A 19,058-nucleotide genomic window follows, 5' to 3' on the forward strand; every position below is an offset into this window, starting at 1 on the left:
CGGGAGGACCTGGTGCTAGAGGAGCGAAGGGTCCTCTTTCCTCCCTGAATGCAAATTAAGGAGCTTTCTTTCCAGGATTTCTAACAGCAGAGAGAAGTATCCATGGCTACTAAATTAGCATGGGTGAAGCAGCCCCAGATGAGACCATGACACTCCAGTATGTTCATTTCAACCTCCCTTCTTTTTCTTTCTTCTTCTTTTTTTTTTTTTTTTTATTTCCATGGTTTGTGAAGTAGTGGAAGTGGAATCAGAAGAAGAATCTGGAACTACTAGGGGAGGAAGGGACTTCCTTGAGGTCCTCTAGTCCAATCAGTTGGGTCGGTGATATCCAGAGTGAACCCTAAGCACGTTAACAGAAGGAGATTGCCCAACACACTTGCTAATTCCTTCCAAGTTTGTCCTTGTGTCTAACCCAACTATTGTCTGTTGCAGCAGCGAGGTCCCCCCCCCTTCCCCAGAGGCTGGGGAGGGGATTGACAGCCACCTGCTGGGAAGACCAGAAGCCAGGGGAAGGACAGAGGGTCATCCCTCCCCGCCGAGGGACCCTCACAGGCTTTACCTGAGAAGGTGATATTGAAGCCTTCGTAGGACATGGAGAAGTCGGAAATGAAGCGGACCTGGGCCGTGAAGTTGCCGTAGAGCCCGGCACTGATGGGGGCCGGCAGCCGTGAGCCAGTCAGCTGCCGCAGGGGCTGTGTGAAGCTGCCGTTCTCGGTGATGACGAGGTAGTCGTGGCCACTCTCCAGGTGGAAGGTGTGAAAAGTGAAGAATACACCTGCCAGGAGATCAGGGGGCTGGGGTGATGATGGTGAGAGGGCGGAAGGGGCCCAGCTGCATGACGGGGGTCTGCATGATCGCTTTCCATTTGCAAATGTCTATGGGTGGGCAGAAGTCCAAGCATGACCGACAAACACACGCGGAAGGAACCCGGGTGAATGGGACATGCCCTGGCCCACAGGTCCAGTCCGGGAGAACGAAGCTGCTTTATGGTTGTCCTAATTTGAAAGGGAGATTTATGGCTAGGTCATTCATTCAGTCAACAAGTATTTGTATATTTGTTGGGTGTTTCCTAATGGGCCAGGATCTGGGGCTAGGTGGATGCAAGGGGGATACAGCCACAGAGCAGAGTGACAAATGCTGGAACGACTGTAGATGAGACTGCGCTGGGGGGCAGGAGGGAAGGCAGCTTGTGGTAGGAAGAGGGGAGGGGAGGGAAGCTTCGCTAAGGAGTGAGCATTTGATTTGGGTCTTAAAAGGATGCATAGGAGTGAGCCCAGTAAAAGGCGAGCCCCCCAACCCCCAGGCAGGGGATGGGCCTGTGTTAAGGGACAAGACGCTGTGGATTCCAGGCATCAGTGAGCTGTGCAGCGTGGCTGGACACCCTCACAGGAAACGTCTGGAAAAGGGGCTGGAAATAGAGGCTGGGGCCGGACTGGAGGCACTGAGACACCATCCTATCCAGAGCGGGTCAGATTTTATTTTTTAATTTTTTTGTCTTTTGTCTTTTTAGGTCCGCATATGGAGGTTCCCAGGCTAGGGGTCTAATCAGAGCTGTAGCTGCCGGCCTATGCCACAGCCACAGCAACACCGGATCCTTAACCCACTGAGCGAGGCCAGGGATCGAATCCACAACCTCATGGTTCCTAGTCGGACTCATTTCTGCTGTGCCACTCCCGAGTGGGCCAGATTTTATTTTATTTCTTTATTTTTATTTTATTTTATTTTTTTGTCTTTTTGCCATTTCTTGGGCCGCTCCTGCAGTATATGGAGGTTCCCGGGCTAGGGGTCGAATCGGAGCTGTAGCTGCCAGCCTGCGCCAGAGCCACAGCAACGCAGGGTCCGAGCCGCGTCTGTGACCTACACCACCTAGTGGGTTTGTTAACCACTGAGCCATGACGGGTACGCCCGAGTGGGTCTGACTTTAGATTAGCACGATGTTGGTGACTGTGAGGAGGATGAAGTGGAGGGAGAGGAGAGAGAACAGGTAGGAGGACAGTGGCTGTGCCCTGGGACAGAAGGGATGGGGACTGGCAGAGAGTAGGATGGACACGAGACCTCAGGAAGCAGAGTGGACAGGGGTGAGAGGCAACAGATGCAAAGGAGGAATGGAGGGATGATGGGGAGGGTCCTGACCTGAAGGGCACTGAGGTCTTTCGTGACCCGGTGGGGGGCAGGGGGAGAGGAGGAAGAGGAGCAGGTGGTGGAAGGGCGATGGCCTTAGTCTGGAAGACCCTGCGTGTTCAGCATTCAAGCAGTGCGAGCTAGTGGGAACTGGACGTACCGACTTGGAGTTCATGGTTAAGGCTGGATCACAGCACTAGGTCTGGGAACAGGTGCTACCTGAATGCACAAGCATGAGGAGGACTGGAGGAGGGCAGAGAGGGCGTCAGAGGAGGGAGATAGAAGCCTGGGGAGGAGTGGTATCAACTAGAAGGGAGGAGGGGGGGGGGAGTGCTGGGGGAGGGGGCGGGTGGCCGACCGAGCGGGAGAAAAGGGAGGGGCTGAGCACACAATAAAGACAGCAACATTCATTTATTAGTCCATTCGGCACTGAGTACTGGTGTGTCACTGTCCTGAGTGTTTTAGTTGCTCTGAAGCTGGCCCCTATCAGTTGGAAGGGAAGATACGAGAAAATTCCTTTCATCCAGCTAATGACCCTCCAGCATGGCTATGATTATTCTCCTCTTTATGTGACCTCTGAGAAAACCAAGGCACAAAGAGATGAAGTCATCGGTTCAAGGTCACCCAGCTAGTAGGCTGGAGAGCTGGGATCTGAATTGAGGCAACCTGGCGGCAGAGGCTGTGTAATAAACCGCCCCATGATGCAGCTTCTCCCACTAGGGAAGGAGAGCCCGCGGTAGGAAGGGCCAGCAGTGGGAGGGGTGGGGGTGTAGCAAGGTTATGGGACAGCAGGCTCTTAACACCCAGAGCAACTCAGAACTTATCCACATGGCAGCCGTGTTCGTGTTGACAGATGTATAATGCACGTGCACCCACACGTGGGTGTGCCCAAGGGAATACACGCCATGGATACGCCAGGGCAGAAACTTGGGAAGGCCAGGAATGCTGCACCCACGTGCTCTTCAGAGTCCAGGGACCAGCTGCCTGGGCATCGCCCAGGAGCTTGTTAGAAATGCAGAATCTCGGAGTTCCCATCATGGTTCAGCGGAAACGAATCTGACTAGTATCCATGAGGATGCAGGTTCCATCCCTGGGCTCCTTCAGTGGGTTAAGGATCCCGCATTGCTGTGAGCTGAGGTGTAGGTCGCAGACTCGGCTCGGCTCCTGCATTGCTGTGGCTGTGGTGTAGGCTAGCAGCTGCAGCTCCAATTAGATCCCTAGCCTAGGAACCTCCATATGCCATGGGTGCGGCCCTGAAAAGACAAAAGACAGAAAGTAAGAAAGAAATGCAGAATCTTGGCCTCCACCACAGACCTCCTGGATCAGAATCTGTGTGCTAACAAGATCCCCCAAGAGATCTGCAGGCACATAAAAGCGTGAGAGATACTTCTCTAGATAATTACTGACACGTTTTTGATAAATGATACAGCCAACATCTTACTGCTAAAGCATTTTAGTTGTTTTCGCATTCTTGCCTCTGTTAAGAGAATCTGATGTCCAGAGTATTGGGGATGCTCTGGGTGGGGCTGGGGGGAACAGAACCCAAGAGAGGTGGCAGGAGCAGGGATGCAGCTTGTAAATGCTCTGTGCCCAGGTAACAGAGATGCACCCATTTATCAGAGAAAGAGATCCTGGGTGTTCCCAATTTGGCTCAGCAGTAATGAACCAGACTAGTATCCATGAGGATTTGGGCTTGATTCCTGGCCCCACTCAGTGGGTTAAGGATCCAGCGTGGCCATCAACTGTGGCATAGGTGAAAGACATGGCTCAGATCCCATGTTGCTATGGCTGTGGTGTAAGCAGACAGCTGCAACTCCGATTCCACCCCTAGCTTGGGAACTTCCATATGCTGCTGATGTGACCCTAAAAAGAAAAAAAAAAAAAAAAAAAAGGACCAGGTCAGTGCTAAGCACCAAGAAAGGTCTCCCCGTTGGGTGGAAGAGACAGAAACGTCCACGGTGAGGATCTAGGGTAGGGGCACGGAGGGACGTGAGTAACCATGCCCTCTGGGCTGGGACGGCTTCGAAGGGGTCACAGTGTGTGACACGAGGGGTGTAAGCATGCTTAGTGACCTATGTGCACCCACAGGGACCCTCTCCTCCCGACCCATGCACACGTGTGCAAATGGGAAAACCGTCCTCCGTCTGCAGAGCTTGGGAACAGGCTTAGCGGAACAGAGGTCCTTTCCCTCCTGGCTGGAACAGGGCTGGGTGGAGGGTGATTCAGACCCAGGAACGGGCGGAAAGGAAGCTGCTTTAAGCAGCATGCCTTCCCTCTGTTTCACTAGCGTGCAAATATAACCCCTCCGAAGGAGTAAACATTTGGCAGGGATGCTAAGGATGAGTAAACAACTGAGATGAACACCTCTGGGCTTCCCAGCTGTGCCGACCGCTTGGGGCTCTTGCGGTTACTATGAGAAAATGAAGACATTGTCACAGAAATAGAGAGGCCCCTGTTGGCGTTGGGATCCAGATTCCGTGTGACAGATGCGCACACAAACCAAGGCTTCACTGGAGCAAACCACGCGGAATCGAGGGAAGGACGCCCGTGCCACGCTGGAGCCCAAGCAGCAGAGCCTTGGGCGACGAAGGGCTCCAGATCAAGAGCTTGACAACCAGCGGACGGGTCTGGGCCAGAGCTGCTCTACACTCCCCGAGTTTCCTCGTCTGGGTTATGCGGGTGCCGGTACTGAAACCGTGTGCAAGCCCCTAAGTCTTTGTGTTTTGAAGGAAGATGCTTTTCCTTCAGCCTCCCAGGCCTCCACTTAATCTCAAAAGGCTGACTCAAGAGGTGATGATCAGGAAATATCACTACAGCTATAAATTCATCAAAAGAGTCTCCGTTATGTTATGTCCTGCCTTGGCCCACACACTTATTACTAATGGTTACTTTTTTTTTTTCTTTTGGTCTTTTTAGGGCCACACCCGCAGCATATGGACGTTCCCAGGCTAGGGGTTCAATCGGAGTGGCAGCTGCCAGCCTACACCACAGTCACAGCAACGCAGGGTCCAAGCTGTGTCTATGACCCACACCACAGCTCATGGTAATGCTGGATCCTTAACCCACTGAGTGAGGCCAGGGATTGAACCCATGTCCTCACAGATACTCGTCTGGTTCCTTAACCCCTGAGCCATGACAGAATTCCTAATGGTTACTTTCTAGTTAGAGTTATATTGCACCTAATGTTTTCTTTTGTAATTAAAACACTCCCCAACACTCCTTCTCTGGAATCAATCTTCATTCCAGAGAGAAGGTCAAGGGACCATAACCCCAAAGACACCCAGAAACCATCACCAGACCCACTGGTGCCAGACTTGACTCTGAAACGATCTATGGAGGGAGAATAATGTAGACACCTCAATCAATAACCCTGTCTTTCAAATTAAACTTCTAAGACCCCTTGTTGTCCCCTCTCAAGGCAGGACACAATTTTGAGGCGTTAGCTTGCTGTGGCCTCCTTTGCCTGGCAAAGCAATAAAGCTGTTCTTTCTGCTTCACCCCAAACTCTGTCTCCCAGACGTAATTGGTGTCAGTGTACAGAGGCCACATTTCGGCCATGGTGCCTCCCTTACAGGTGACGTCAAGGCCTTGGAGGGAGGGGCACTTGGGGAAGCACGTGCAAAGCCCAGGGCCTGGCACATAGTAGGTGTTCTCTGTGCGCAGTTCCTCTGAGTCCCAGACAGCCTTGTGAGTTAAAAGACGTCAATCTTGGAGTTCCCATTGTGGTTCAGTGGATAATGAATCCGACTAGGAACCATGAGGTTGCAGGTTTGATTCCTGGCCTTGCTCAGTGGGTGAAGGATCCGGTGTTGCGGTGAGCTGTGGTGTAGGTCACAGATGTGGCTCAGGGCCCGAGTTGCTGTGGCTGTGGTGTAGACTGGCAGCTACAGCTCCGATTAGACTCCTAGCCTGGGAACCTCCATATGCCACAGGAGCGGCCCAAGACATGGCAAACAAACAAACAAACAAACAAACAAAAAGATGTCAGTCTGGGGGTCTGAGCAAGGGCACATTCTCTGGACTCCTCAACCAGCTGTTCCCTGGGGCTGGGCATGTGGCAAGGGGAACAAGTCTGAATTTCAGAGTTTTGAGTTGCCCCAGCCGTCCCGCTACCCGGTCAGGAGCAATCAGCGTCAGCAGCCTCATAGTCTGTTAATCTGAGATACTGCTGCACGCGGAGCCTGCAGAGGGCCCTCTGGAGAAGGGTCTGAGTTCAGTTTCATTCAATTCATATCAATATTGCTTGAGTTTCTTATGTGCCAGGCATCAAGCCAGCAGCTGGGGAAACGGCAGGAAACAAGGCAAACATTTCTCTCCAAGAGCTTAGAGAGCCTGCTGCGGAGGCAGATGATGAAAATGTAAGCTTTGCACGGTGGGTGAAGTCTGGGATTGGGGAGGTACAGGATCACCGGGACCCCATGGAGGCCTGGCCCACCCAGGCCTGGGGCTGGGGGCGGGGGTGGAGGTGGGGGTGGGCAGGAAGGCATAATAGAGGAAGTGAATGCAGAAGGATGAAGAGCTGGCCACACAAGCACGGAGATGATGCAGGGAGAGAAGGGTTCCAGAAGAAAATTGTCCCAATGCACAAAAGCTCTGGGGGACAATGAAAGCCTAGGAAGTTCTAAGAGCTGAAGGATGTTCAGTGTAGCTAGAACTTAGTGTTTAGAGGGCTTAGAATGAGGCTGAGAAAAGTGAGCCTGGCCTCTAGGGCCATGCTATAGCCATTTTACAGCTTGGGGCTTAAGGCTGGGCAAGGGTTTAGTGAAGCCTTTCAGTGATTCTAAGGAAGACGTGACCTGGTCATAACCAGTGACTCTTGTTGGCTCAGAACACCTTTCATCCCAGGAGTTCCCATTGTGGCTCAGCACTAATGAACATGACTAGCATCTACGAGGATGCGGGTTCAATCCCTGGCCTCGCTCAGTGGGTTAAGGATCCAGTGCTGCCGTGAGCTGTGGTGTAGGTCAGAGATGTGGCTGAGATCCTGCTTTGCCGTGGCTGGTGTAGGCAGGCAGCTGAAGCTCCGATTAGACCCCTAGGCTGAGAACTTACATAGGCCCCGGGGTGTGGCCCTAAAAAGAAAAAAAAAAGCAACAACACCTTTCATCCTGGCTAACTGCTAGTCATCCTTGAAGGATGGCCCAAGTCTCAACTCTAGGACACCTGCCCAACCCCTGGGCTGGCCTCCAGATGTTCCCTCACCTCTGTCTACTCCATCCCAGCACTGGCATGATACTTTGATCTCTCCCACTAGCATCCAAGGCGGGCAATGCCAGAGGGCTTGTTCCCCTGTGTTTGCCTAGTCCCTTCAGTAAGTGCAAGTCTCAAATAAGCATCTGTTAAGAATTCGTCCAAAGGTATTGACTTCTTTCTTTTTTTTTTTTTTAACTATCTTTTCTAGGGTCGCTCCTGCGGCATATGGAGGTTCCCAGGCTAGGGGTCTAATTGGAGATGTAGCTACCGGCCTACGCCAGAGCCACAGCAACGCGGGATCCGAGCCGTGTCTGCAACCTACACCACAGCTCACGGCAACGCCGGGTCCTCAACCCCCTGAGCAAGGCCAGGGATCAAACCCGCAACCTCATGGTTCCTAGTCGGATTCGTTAACCACTCAGCCACGACGGGAACTCCAAAAGGTATTGACTTCTAAGCAGAGGCACACACAGGAAGGCGGCGAAGAACATACACGCCTATGATTACAGGCATCAGACACAGAGAAAGGCATGACTACATGGGGTTGTTCCTCTAGGGATCACCAAGGGCTGCCATTATGTTCCTTCTTGATGCCACAGAGTAGCTTCTGGCTCCGGCAGTGGCCATATCTGGACCAGGCTCGGGGGAAGCAGCTCTGCAAGAGCAACAAGGACACTGCCTACACCCCTCCTCTCCTCAGGAACAAAACCGTGGGAAGAGGGGGACAGCCCCTTCTTGCCCAGACTGCTAGAAAGTCCTGTGTGGCTCAGAGTTCCCGTCGTGGCGCAGCGGAAATGAATCCAACTAGGAACCATGAGGTTGTGGGTTCGATCCCTGGCCTTGCTCGGTGGGTTAAGGATCCGGCGTTGTCGTGAGCTGTGGTATAGGTTGCAGACGTGGCTGGGATCTGGCGTTGCTTGTGGCTCTGGCGTAGGCAGGAGGCTATAGCTCCGATTCGACCCCTAGCCTGGGAACCTCCATATGCCACGGGTGCGGCCCTATAAAGACAAAAGACAAAAATAGATAAATAAATAAAGAAAGAAAGAAAAAAGAAAGTCCTGTGTGGCTCAAGAAGCTCCAGGCCATCCTAATCCTGGCTAAATCAGGCCTATTAAAGGCACAAGTGACAGTGCTTAAGTATACGCGGTAGGATTACAAGGGATTTTTCTTTCACGTTTTCTTTTTTTTATACAAATAGTCTACTTTACATGCCATAGATACCTGTTGCTCAAAATTAGGAAAAAGTCAAAAGATGAAAATAAGAGACAACTAGTATTAACTTTTGGGGGCACAGTTTCCAGACTGTTTTCTAGGCACACATCCCTGCTTATTTTTTTATAAATCGAGTATATTATTTTGGCAAACTTCTTTTTTTAGTCATCTGTGTATTGCAACCAACCTTTGTAGGTCTTTAAATATTCCTTCACATGATTCCTTTCAGTAGCTGCACAATGTCTCATTATACGGCTGTAGCATACATTTTACCATATATTTACTGAATGCTGCCTTATCAACAGACATTTGAATAGTTACTAGTTTTTTTGATTAATAAAGTGTTTTAAGGGATAGCCTTGTAGCTAAATCTGATGTCAAGTTTATTTATTTTATTCAGATAAATTCCAAGAGGTAACTGCTGGGCCCAGAGGCATGTACATTCTCAAGGCTTCTGATTCACTGCTGCATCATTCTCTGGAAAGTTTGAACCATTTCACACAATGTTGGCACCGAAGAACAGTTTTCACATCTCTACACTGTCCCCACACTGTCACTATTTTCTCTGCTGACTTGAAAAGGGAAGTGGCATTTCATGACCCAGTGAATATGCAGTTTTAAAGTTGTTAGTGGGGTGGAGGCCTTTTCATTTTTATATCCTCTCTTATGAAGTATTAGCTTATATCTTTGCTTATTTTATAGGCCTATCATCCAGGCATCTTTGTCTTTTCTTTCTCTCTCTCTCTCTCTTTCTCTCTCTCTCTCTCTCTCTTTGCTTTTTAGGGCCACACCTACGGCATATGGAAATTCCCAGGCTATGGCTCAAATCGGAGCTACAACTGCCAGCTTCCGCCACGGCCACAGCAACGCAGGATCCGAGCCGCATCTGCGACCTACACCACAGCTCACGACAACGCTGATCGAGGCCAGGGACTGAACCCACAACCTCATGGTTTCTAGTCGGATTCATTTCCACTGCACCACGACGGGGACTCCAGGCATCTTTTTCTTAAAAAGTTTTAAGAGCCCTTTACGCATCAGGTTTGGTGGTCCTTCGATGATGATACAGGTTGCAAATATTTTTGTCCGTGAACTTAATGAATATTTCCTGGCTTTTATGAAAAACATAAATCCATTCAAAGTGTTATTTAATCAGATCTAACAGTCTTTGCCTTTGTGGAGTCTACCTTTAGTGCTACTCTCTATGTACGTCCCACCTAATGCTAGACTTTTACATCCTTCTAATACTAGAATTTGTGGTTAAATGTGTGAGGTATGATTTTTTTCCCTCTTTTTTCCCAAATGGTTAAACCCACTGTTTTAAAACCATGTATTAAATAATTCATCCTTTCTTTAATGGATTGGAAATGACATTTCAATCATATACTAAAGACTGTCTGTCTCTCTCTTTTTCTTTCTCACACACATATGCAGAGGAATCTATTTCTGGATCTTTATTCTCCTCCACTGATTTGTGTGTCCACTCTACACTCATACCACATCGTTCAAATTATTTTAGCCCACAACACCATTTTCCCATCTGGAAGGGTGCCTTTTCCCTTTACATTGTTTCTTGGCTTTTCTACATGTTAATTCTCCCAGATCAGAGGTTCTTATTGAAGGGCACGCCTCACAATGGTTAGTGAAGTGCTCTAAAAATATAGCTCCCTGGTTTCTACCTCCAATGCAGGGAATCTAAGCATCGCTGGTAGAGACTAATGTTGCAGTACTTGCCAAACTGCAAAGGGGCTAAGAACTTTGACTCTAGATGAACCTCAGAGTAAGCTTCTGAGGGTGAAAGCCACATCTGCCTGGTTACCGGTTATTCCCAAGCCCCAGTATCTGGCACCTAGGTGGCACTCCATCAATAGTTGTTGAATGAGAGGGTACACTGACTCATGCTTATTTTTAGCTGGCCCCTTTACTTTGTAATTTTTTTTGTTTGTTTTTCTCTGCAGTTGCACCTATGGCATATGGAAGTCCCTGGGCTAGAGGTCGAACTGGAGTTACAGCTGCTGGCCTGCACCACAGTCACAGCAACTTGGGATCTGAGCTGCGTCTGTGACCTACACCACAGCTCATGGCAACGCTGGATCCTTAACCCACTGAGTGAGGCCAAGGATGGAACCTGCATCCTCAAGGACACTATGTCAGGTTCTTATGTCCGAGCCACAGTGGGAACTCCTGGCACCCTTACTTTGAACTTGGACTCCAAAAGTCCTTTATATCAGGGAAGATGGGGCTGCAGTCTACCTGGGGAGGAATGTGAAAACACTCCTCTGAGGAACAGGGAGAGTTATGTGAGAAGAAGATCGCTATAGATAATACCAGAAGGCTGGACATAAAGAACAGGTGGCAGGTGCAGCCTGTGTTCCTCCAGGACACGTTACAAGGAGCTCAGGTTCAGGTTATTAGGAGGGATAAGATCTACCAGAAAGTGAGAAGAGGTGCCCGTTTGCTGGGTGGGTTGGCCACCTGTCCACCGGGGGGGGGGCGCTTCTTAGACAGAAGGTGGGCTGCTGTCTTGTGGGGAGTCATTTAGAGAAGATTCTTGCACTAAGGAGATGTCAAGAGCTGGTGATCTCTAAGATCTCTTCCAGTATGGAGATTTTAGACTTGAAAAATATGTGTTGAATGAGTTCTGTGATTCAGAGAGATAGGAAAGCTCTGGGAGTTTTCTGGTTGGTGGAAAAAATTCAGACGAAGCCCAGAGGTCACCATAGAGGGAGATGGCCATGGAGGTGATCTTGACCCCAGGGCACTTGGGCCCCTGACCACGTCACATCCCAATACCTGCCATGGGGCTGAACACTCACCCTTGCCATGTGATGTTTCGATGACCCAGGTGCAGTTCAAGTTGTTGGGGTAGAAGTCAGGGAACCCTGGTGACAAGATGGTCCCACTGGAGCCTTGAATGAAGCCACCACAGAGTGCTAGAGAGGAGGGAAGAGGGCACTGACAGGCTGGAGTGGCCCAGGGAGCTTCCCCCACAGCCTCTTCTGAAGCCCCCAACCCTCCCTGACGGGGGTGAGCAAGTGCTCCTTCCCTGGTTTTTCATGGCAGGAAAGGAACCCTCTACTTTAGCGCCCCCTTGCGATCTGACTCACCTTCACAACTGGGCAGGGCCCGGCTCCACTGGAAGTTGGGCTCACATTCCAGGGGCTCCCCGTCGCTTAAAGTGTAGCCTGAGTCACAGCTGAAGGTCACCAGAGCACCCACGTAGAAGTCATTCCCATGACGCTGCCCGTTGACGGGGATCCCTGGGTCCAGACAGTGGTCTGACTGCAGTGTGATGGCTGGAAAAGAGTCCACGGCTGGAACAGACAGCTCACTGCGAGCGAGCACAGAGGGGCCCCGGCTGACTTGAAGGGAGGGGAGCGAGCCCTGACTGAGGGAGGGCTGAGGCTGTCATCTGCCCCCATCAAATGTGGCTGTTAGTATCCGCGGAGGGTACCCGAAGACCCTTCTGCCAGGGACAAGAAGCCAGCTTGACCACTTGTTCCTTTATCCCTCATTCAGTGAACATCAGCAGTGTCCCTCACAGCTTAGATGCCATGCTAAGGGTCATGGACACGAACACAAGTAAGAAAATGACCCTCTCCTCAGGCTGTTCTCAGCCATAGGTTTCTAGAGTGGCTGGCAAAGAACTGAACTGACATCAACCTCTTTAAATCGAGGCACCACTGATGAATGCAGGTGACGAGAGGGGGTGAGTGAGCAGGAGGTGACGTCTCACTTCAACGCCCTCATCTGTCAAGCACTCGGTCCCCGGAACCCCCAGCAGGGTGGCGCCCAGTCATCTGCCCACAGAGGAGGGCCTTGCATTGTCCCAAAAGTTGAGCTCTGGGAGATGCTGAGAGCCAGGAGCATCTTCCGAGGACCACAGACCACCTAGGGATGCGGCCGAGCGGGACCTCCCAGGGGACACAGTCCTGGGTCCTCCCACCCAACCGGCCACCCATCATCTGCCCCTCTGAGACTCACTCTCGTAGCGGAGCTGGAAGCCAATGTCCGAGTGGCTCTTGTCGGTAGAGAAGAGGAGGTAGAGGTAGTTGCTGGTGCTGATGAGGAACTGGGGGACCTGGGTCCCATGGTATACCCCGATCAAGGGCGCCGAGTACGTCCGGCCATCTCGCACTTCCAGTGTGTCGTAGTTGACCTCGGTTTTAAATCTGCCAAATGAAGACATCTTGAGAAACCCAAGGCTCATTAATTTGCAGAGGACAAAAAGCCTTGCCTGACCCAGGGCTTCAGAGCAACCGGATTCTGGCAGGCTGGGAGATTTCCATGGAACCTGCATACATTCACTGGAGATGGGAGAGGACCTTCCCTGGCGTGTTTTGCCCTCTTCCTCCTGTGGCCGGATGCGGCTCTCATGGTCTTTCTGTGGCCTGGGCCATGACCCACCTTCAGACCTAGAGGCATGGTGACCAGCCTCTTGGGAGTCAGAAAGTTAAAGACCAGGAGTCAGCAAACTACAGCCCCAGGGCCATATCTTGTCTAGTGTCTGTTTTTTTTTTTTCTTTTTTTCTGGTACGGCCTAAGGGCTAAGGCTGGTTTTTACATTTGCAAAGGAGTATTTAAAAAAACAAAAAGCAAAGACTATGCAATGGATACCTGCAAGTGTCCTACAAAACCTGAAATATTTATTACCTGGCCTTTTACAGAAGAGATTGTGACTGCTATTTTAGGTCACGAATGCTTTGTCTAGAAGAAGTCTGTGTTCATGCTCAAGTGGCCACTTTCCCCACCTGAGGGGCACCACCAGGGTGAGAGCTGGAGTTGGAGCAAATGAGCAGGGTTTGGGTCAGAGGTGAGGAAGATGCCTTCCCATACTGGAGATTTCAGGGTTATGCTCCTCAGATGCTAAGGCCTGCTTCAATGTCTGATGTGGTTGGGGGACAAAAGGGCTCTGACCTCTCAAATGATACCCCAGCCTTCTTCTTACCCCTCCAGTCACAGTCCCCTGAATGGCACAAACCCCCCTACTGAGGTGCATCCAAGGCCAAGAGCAAAGACAGTGCAGCCTATCCTCACCCAGGGCAGCCGCTCCCATGTTCTCTGACCTTGCTGTCATTTCAGCATCAGTGCAGGTCCCCCACCCACCCCAGCTTCCCTTCCACACCCATTCCAGAGACATCACCCCTCATCCCCCCCCCCCCCCAGGCTGTGGTTACCAGCACCTGTCAAAGGTGATTTTGATGGGGTAGCCTGGCTGGGCTTCAATCACCCAGGCGCAGCTCAGGGCATCCTTGTAGAAGCCAGGCCAGCCCGGAGACAGGATGGTGCCACTAGGCGACGTCAGATGGCCACCGCAGGGAGCTGGGGGGACAGAAGGGAGCTAAGAAAGCTCTCTTGAGGGGACAAACGAATAAACAAAAAACCTCTCTATAAAATGTGTCTGTCAGCAGGTATTGTTTTCATTTTTATGGAGAATGACATAAACTGTAAAAACTGTGAGTTCTGTCTTTGGGGACCTTGATGGATAGATACATCCAGCGACATCACTTGGAGTTTTATAAAGGGCCACGGGAGGGGAATGAAAAGAATCCTTTAAGCCAAGTTCTTTGCCATTCTAGAAGGGCTGAAGCACAGCTCATATTTGGGTCACCCTGGTTCTTTCTTTGTTCCTTACTCCATTGTCAGGCCCCTGGCAGAAGCATGAGCCCACTGGGCATGGCTGGCACCCAGCGCCCTGGCCTTGGAGCTGGTCAGAGCCCCATACAGCCTGCCCCACTGTGAGCTCCCTGAGCTCAGGGACCATATTATTCAGTCTTTTTTTTTTTTTGTCTTTTTGTCATCTCTTGGGCCGCTCCCACTGCATATGGAGGTTCCCAGGCTAGGGATCTAATTGGAGATGTAGCCGCCAGCCTACGCCACAGCCACAGCAACTCCGGATCCGAGCCGCGTCTGAGACCTACACCACAGCTCATGGCAATGCCGGATCCTCAACCCACTGAGTGAGGCCAGGGATCGAACCCACAACCTCATGGTTCCTAGTCGGATTCGTTAACCACTGAGCCACGAACGGGAACTCCATATTGTTCAATCTTATACAACTCGAATCCCCAGCCCTTCGCTTGGGGTTAGGCACACAGAGGTCCCCCAGTGACCACCGCTTGAATGAGTAAGTGAGTGGACGGCAGGATGTGTGTAGTTCAAGGCAGGTAAAGCCACACGACCCACGGGGTCTGGGCCTGTCTCATGCTGGCTCCGAGCTTGCAGGCCCTGTTATCTCGGTCCCTTGGCGCTCTCTGCCCATCTTCCCATCCCTCCGCTTTCCACCCTCTCCCATCTTTCCCATCACTCCTGCCTCTTCCTGCAACCAGACCCTCGGCCCCTGCGGTGGTCATTAGACCTAGTCCAATACTCCCCCTTCGGGGCCCACAGTTGGATTTCACTCTCCATCCCTTTCACGTCCATGTATGCAAGGCCACGTGACCGCCTGGACCAATCAGTTGAGGGTGGAAGTGATGCTTTTAAGCCACTGAGTTCTGGGGTGGTTGTTAGCACCGTCTAACCTCGCCCACCCTGATAAGACACCTCCCTCCCCAAGACCCATGGTGAGGATGCGGATCTCCACTGCCACCAAAGCTGTTGCCGCTGTCACGACCAAGGCCACGGACCGAGAGCCCAGCATTGCCCCATGCTGAGCTTCACATGTCTAATCACGGTCCCTCTGCACGACACACCAGCTCTGTGACGAGGATGCTATTATTTTTCTCCATTTCACAGCTAAGAAAACAGAGGCTTATGGAGATTAAGTAACTAACCCTTCCCATCTAGGGTTAGCAAGCAGTAGAGTGTGGATGCAGACTGAGGAAGACAGCACACCTCCAGAGATCTTATGCTAAGCAGCCTCCCAACTTTGGAAGAAGCCCTTGGACCCCCTCGCTGTGGGGCTACCAGACGCCAAAATGTGCTAAATAGGACTGGAAAGGAAGGGGAATAAAGAGCCACACAACACTCCTATGCAGCAAATTTTTGCAAATTTCCCTGAGCATTCAGGCTCATGACATAAAGCCAAAGGTGCCACACCTTTCCTCTGTCAATGCTATAACCTTCTTGGAAATATCTACAATAATTGTCGAGCATTCTTGATAGTAAATTATACTGGGAAGTTTAATTAACAAAGAAGATAAAAGAATAACAATGATGACGATGTTAACAGTACACAACTCCTACTGATGACTTATGATGCTAACTACTCTACATGTATCAGCTCATTTACGTGTACACGGCATTTATGAAATTATCCCCTGCCCCGCTTGTGTTTTTATGGCTGCAGCTGCAGCATACGGAAGTTCCCAGGCTAGGGATCCAATCGGAGTTGCAACTGCCGGCCTACGCCACAGCCATGGCAACACTGGATCTGAGCCGCATTCTCAACCTACACCGCATGCCTACAGCTCACGGCAACGCCAGATCCTTGACCCACTGAGCCAGGCCAAGGATCGAACCCCCATCCTCCCAGAGACAATGTTGGGTCCCTAACCCACTGAGCCGCACTCCGAAGTTATCCCTTTTGTACGGAGGAGAAAACTAAGTCTAAATAGGCTAAGAGACTGGATCAAGAGCTAATAAAGTTAGAGCAGAGATTTAGCCTCAAGACCTCTGTCTCCAAATCCCCCTGCAGCACATAATAGCACTACAAGCACAGCTGTTAGGCATGAGCTCATGGTTATTGACTTTACTATGTGTTGGGCTTAATGTGGATTATCCTCGTGACAACTGCAACACTAAGAGGCAGATACCATTATTATTCTTATTTGATAAGCAGGGATTATTACCCCATTTTCAGTAAATTGAGGCTTGGAGAAACTAAGTAATTCTACATCGCCTATATCAAACATTGAAAGTGTACTTGCCTCTGGGTATTGTTACTTCCCAGGGAACCTGTTTTCCAAACCCATTCATCCTTGTGGCTGAAATGACCAATGTTTCTCTCTATTGTTTCAAGAGACATGTGAGACCTTGGAAGCTGGCAGGAGTGTGCCTACTGCTCTGTGCCTGGGACCCCTGCCCAGGCAGGTACTGAGCCTCAGCAGGGAGTGGGGACTCTCTCTCGGCTCCCATTCAGCACAGGCTCTTTGGTGGGTGGACTATGATGTCTTCGCTCATTTTCCAGGAAGCCATGGATGACATGGTCACTGCTGCCTGCCAAGGCTGCTCTCTCTTCAGTCATACCCATCAACAAGATCCCCTATAAAATCTCCAGAGAGCGAGTTCCTGTTGCGGCTCAGTGGTAACGAACCTGACTAGGAACCATGAGGTTGCAGGTTTGATCCCTGACCCCACTCAGTGGGTTAAGGATCTAACGTTGCCATGAGCTGTGGTGTAGGTCACATATGTGGCTCAGATCCCACGTGGCTGTGGCTGTGGTGTAGGCTGGTAGCTGCAGCTCCAATTAGACCCCCTAGCCCGGGAACCTCCATATGCTGTGGGTGTGGTCCTAAAAAAGCAAAAAAAAAAAAAAAGTCTCCAGAGAGAGAAACTCAACCCTTTCCTTCAGTGGTCATCATTTTGTTTTCTTTCTCTGCCGCATCATTTTGTTACCTTGGGTGCTTCCTCTCTTCCGCTCAGATGATTGGCCCAATAACCCCTCCATTCATTCAGTCCTTCACTCTCTCCAGTTCAGCTTCATATCCCGGGGTGGGGACGTACCAGGCAGGGAAGAGGAAGGGAGGACTCCTAAGTGTAGTGTCTCTAACATGTGAGGAGATGCTGAACCTCGCTCTTAATAAGAAAATACACATTTTAACTTCACTGAGAAATCATTTCTCATCCATCAGGTTGGGAAAACCCGAAGTCTGGTGACACATGAAGCTAAGGGAAAGTAGGAATTCTAGTGCCCTTTTGCTTCTGGAAATGCAAAAGGGTACAATCCCTATGCAGGGAAGTCTGGTAGCCTCCAGCAAAATTCGTGGGACCTTGTTCTCTCACGCAGCAACTTTACTTCTAGAACTCTACCCCAAAGATACCCTGGCAACAATATGAAAAGACGTATATATGCACCAGGCTATATAAGGCAGCACTATTTCTAAAAGCCAAAGAATAGAAACAGCCCAAATGTTTAGCCATAGAGAGCTGACTGAATGAATTGGGGTAATCAACAAAATGGACTATTTATGCAGTTATAAAACAAGACTGAGGAATGTTCTGTATAATGTCATGGAATGGTCCCCAGAATATTTGATTAAGTGAATAAAAGCAAGATAGAGAGGTAAGAAGTGAAAGCAAGGGTACAGTATGATTCCATTCATCTAAGAAAAGGGTGGGAGGAGCTCCCTTGTGGCACAGTGGGTTGAGGGTCTGGGGCTGTCACTGCAGCAGCTTGGGTAACTGATGTGGCACAGGTTCAATCCCTGGCCCGGGAACTTCCACATGCTGCAGGTACGGCCAAGAAAACCGCAAAACAAAAACAATCAATGAAAGGGCAAACCCCAAACACAAAATTACCTATGGAAGGAAGGTATAAACACCAGACTTTCTTAGAATATTGTTTCTCTTAGAGGTTTAGCTTTGGAACTATGCAACCATTTCACTTTATTTATTTATTTTTGTCTTTTGTCCTTTTAGGGCCACACCCGCAGCATACGGAGGTTCCCAGGCTAGGGGTCCAATTGGAGCTACAGCTGCCGGCCTACACCACAGCCACAGCGACGTCAGATCCGAGCTACGTCTGCGACCTATACCACAGCTTACGGCAATGCCGGATCCTTAACCCACTGAGCGAGGCCAGGGATTGAACCTGCAACCTCATGGTTCCTAGTTGGATTCGTTTCCCCTGCACCAGGATGGGAACTCCACATAATTTTTTAAAAAGATTTAAATTTGATAAGCCATTTCTCAAAACTTAAAAGCAGAGTAAAATAAATGAATATACTACTGTTATCTGTTGGTAGCATTATCACACAAGAAGAAACTAGTTAAAGAGATTTTAAAACACAGTAATTTGATAGTCCATTCCTAGTAGGATGTAGAAACAAGAATTGAAAGGAAAAAAAAATGAAAACTATTTTTGGTAATCATATTGCTGTTGGCGGTATTGGTATTATAATTCTGAGACTCCTGATGTGTATTAAAGAATGGGAATTACGTTGGTGTTGGAAAGTTGGGACTATCGGCAAGAATGAAAGAAGATATAGACATGACATCAAGGAAGTTCAGTGAAAAAGAAAAAGAGTTCTTATATTTGGAATGAAATGAACCCATGATGCATTTTATCTTTTAAAAAGTATTTCTTGGTTCTGTTTGTTGAAAAGGCTTAGAAACAAGGACCCACCCAATAGTATTAAGTGCCCAGATACTAAAAATCTCACTAAAAGGAACCAGGACTCCTTGGAGAAACAGCTGATTCTGGGTCAAGGACAGAAAATGTACAAGATGAAGTTGGGCCAACTTCAAAAGGCTCCCAACCGGCCAATGGTGCAATTTAAGAATCAATTCGAGTAATAACTGCAATGGATTTAAATGTATCAAATATGTTTAAATCCTTTGGATTATAATAATACGAAAAAATATTCGACTTT

The 19,058-nt window shown here is 49.8% G+C and overlaps 1 protein-coding gene across 1 annotated transcript in view; it reads right to left on the reverse strand.

The window, feature by feature from the left end:
• Positions 1–19,058, reverse strand: part of CSMD2 (CUB and Sushi multiple domains 2) — a 648,967-nt gene that overhangs the window by 212,072 nt on the left and 417,837 nt on the right. The window contains exons 16-20 of the mRNA XM_047793175.1: positions 13,710–13,848; positions 12,511–12,698; positions 11,634–11,822; positions 11,343–11,459; positions 560–775 (exon numbers count right to left, since the gene is read on the reverse strand). Coding sequence (XP_047649131.1) covers positions 560–775; positions 11,343–11,459; positions 11,634–11,822; positions 12,511–12,698; positions 13,710–13,848 — 849 coding nt within the window. The remainder of the gene's footprint in view (positions 1–559; positions 776–11,342; positions 11,460–11,633; positions 11,823–12,510; positions 12,699–13,709; positions 13,849–19,058) is intronic.

This window comes from Phacochoerus africanus, chromosome 8, assembly GCF_016906955.1.
Source record: "Phacochoerus africanus isolate WHEZ1 chromosome 8, ROS_Pafr_v1, whole genome shotgun sequence".
NCBI classification, from domain to species: domain Eukaryota; kingdom Metazoa; phylum Chordata; class Mammalia; order Artiodactyla; family Suidae; genus Phacochoerus; species Phacochoerus africanus.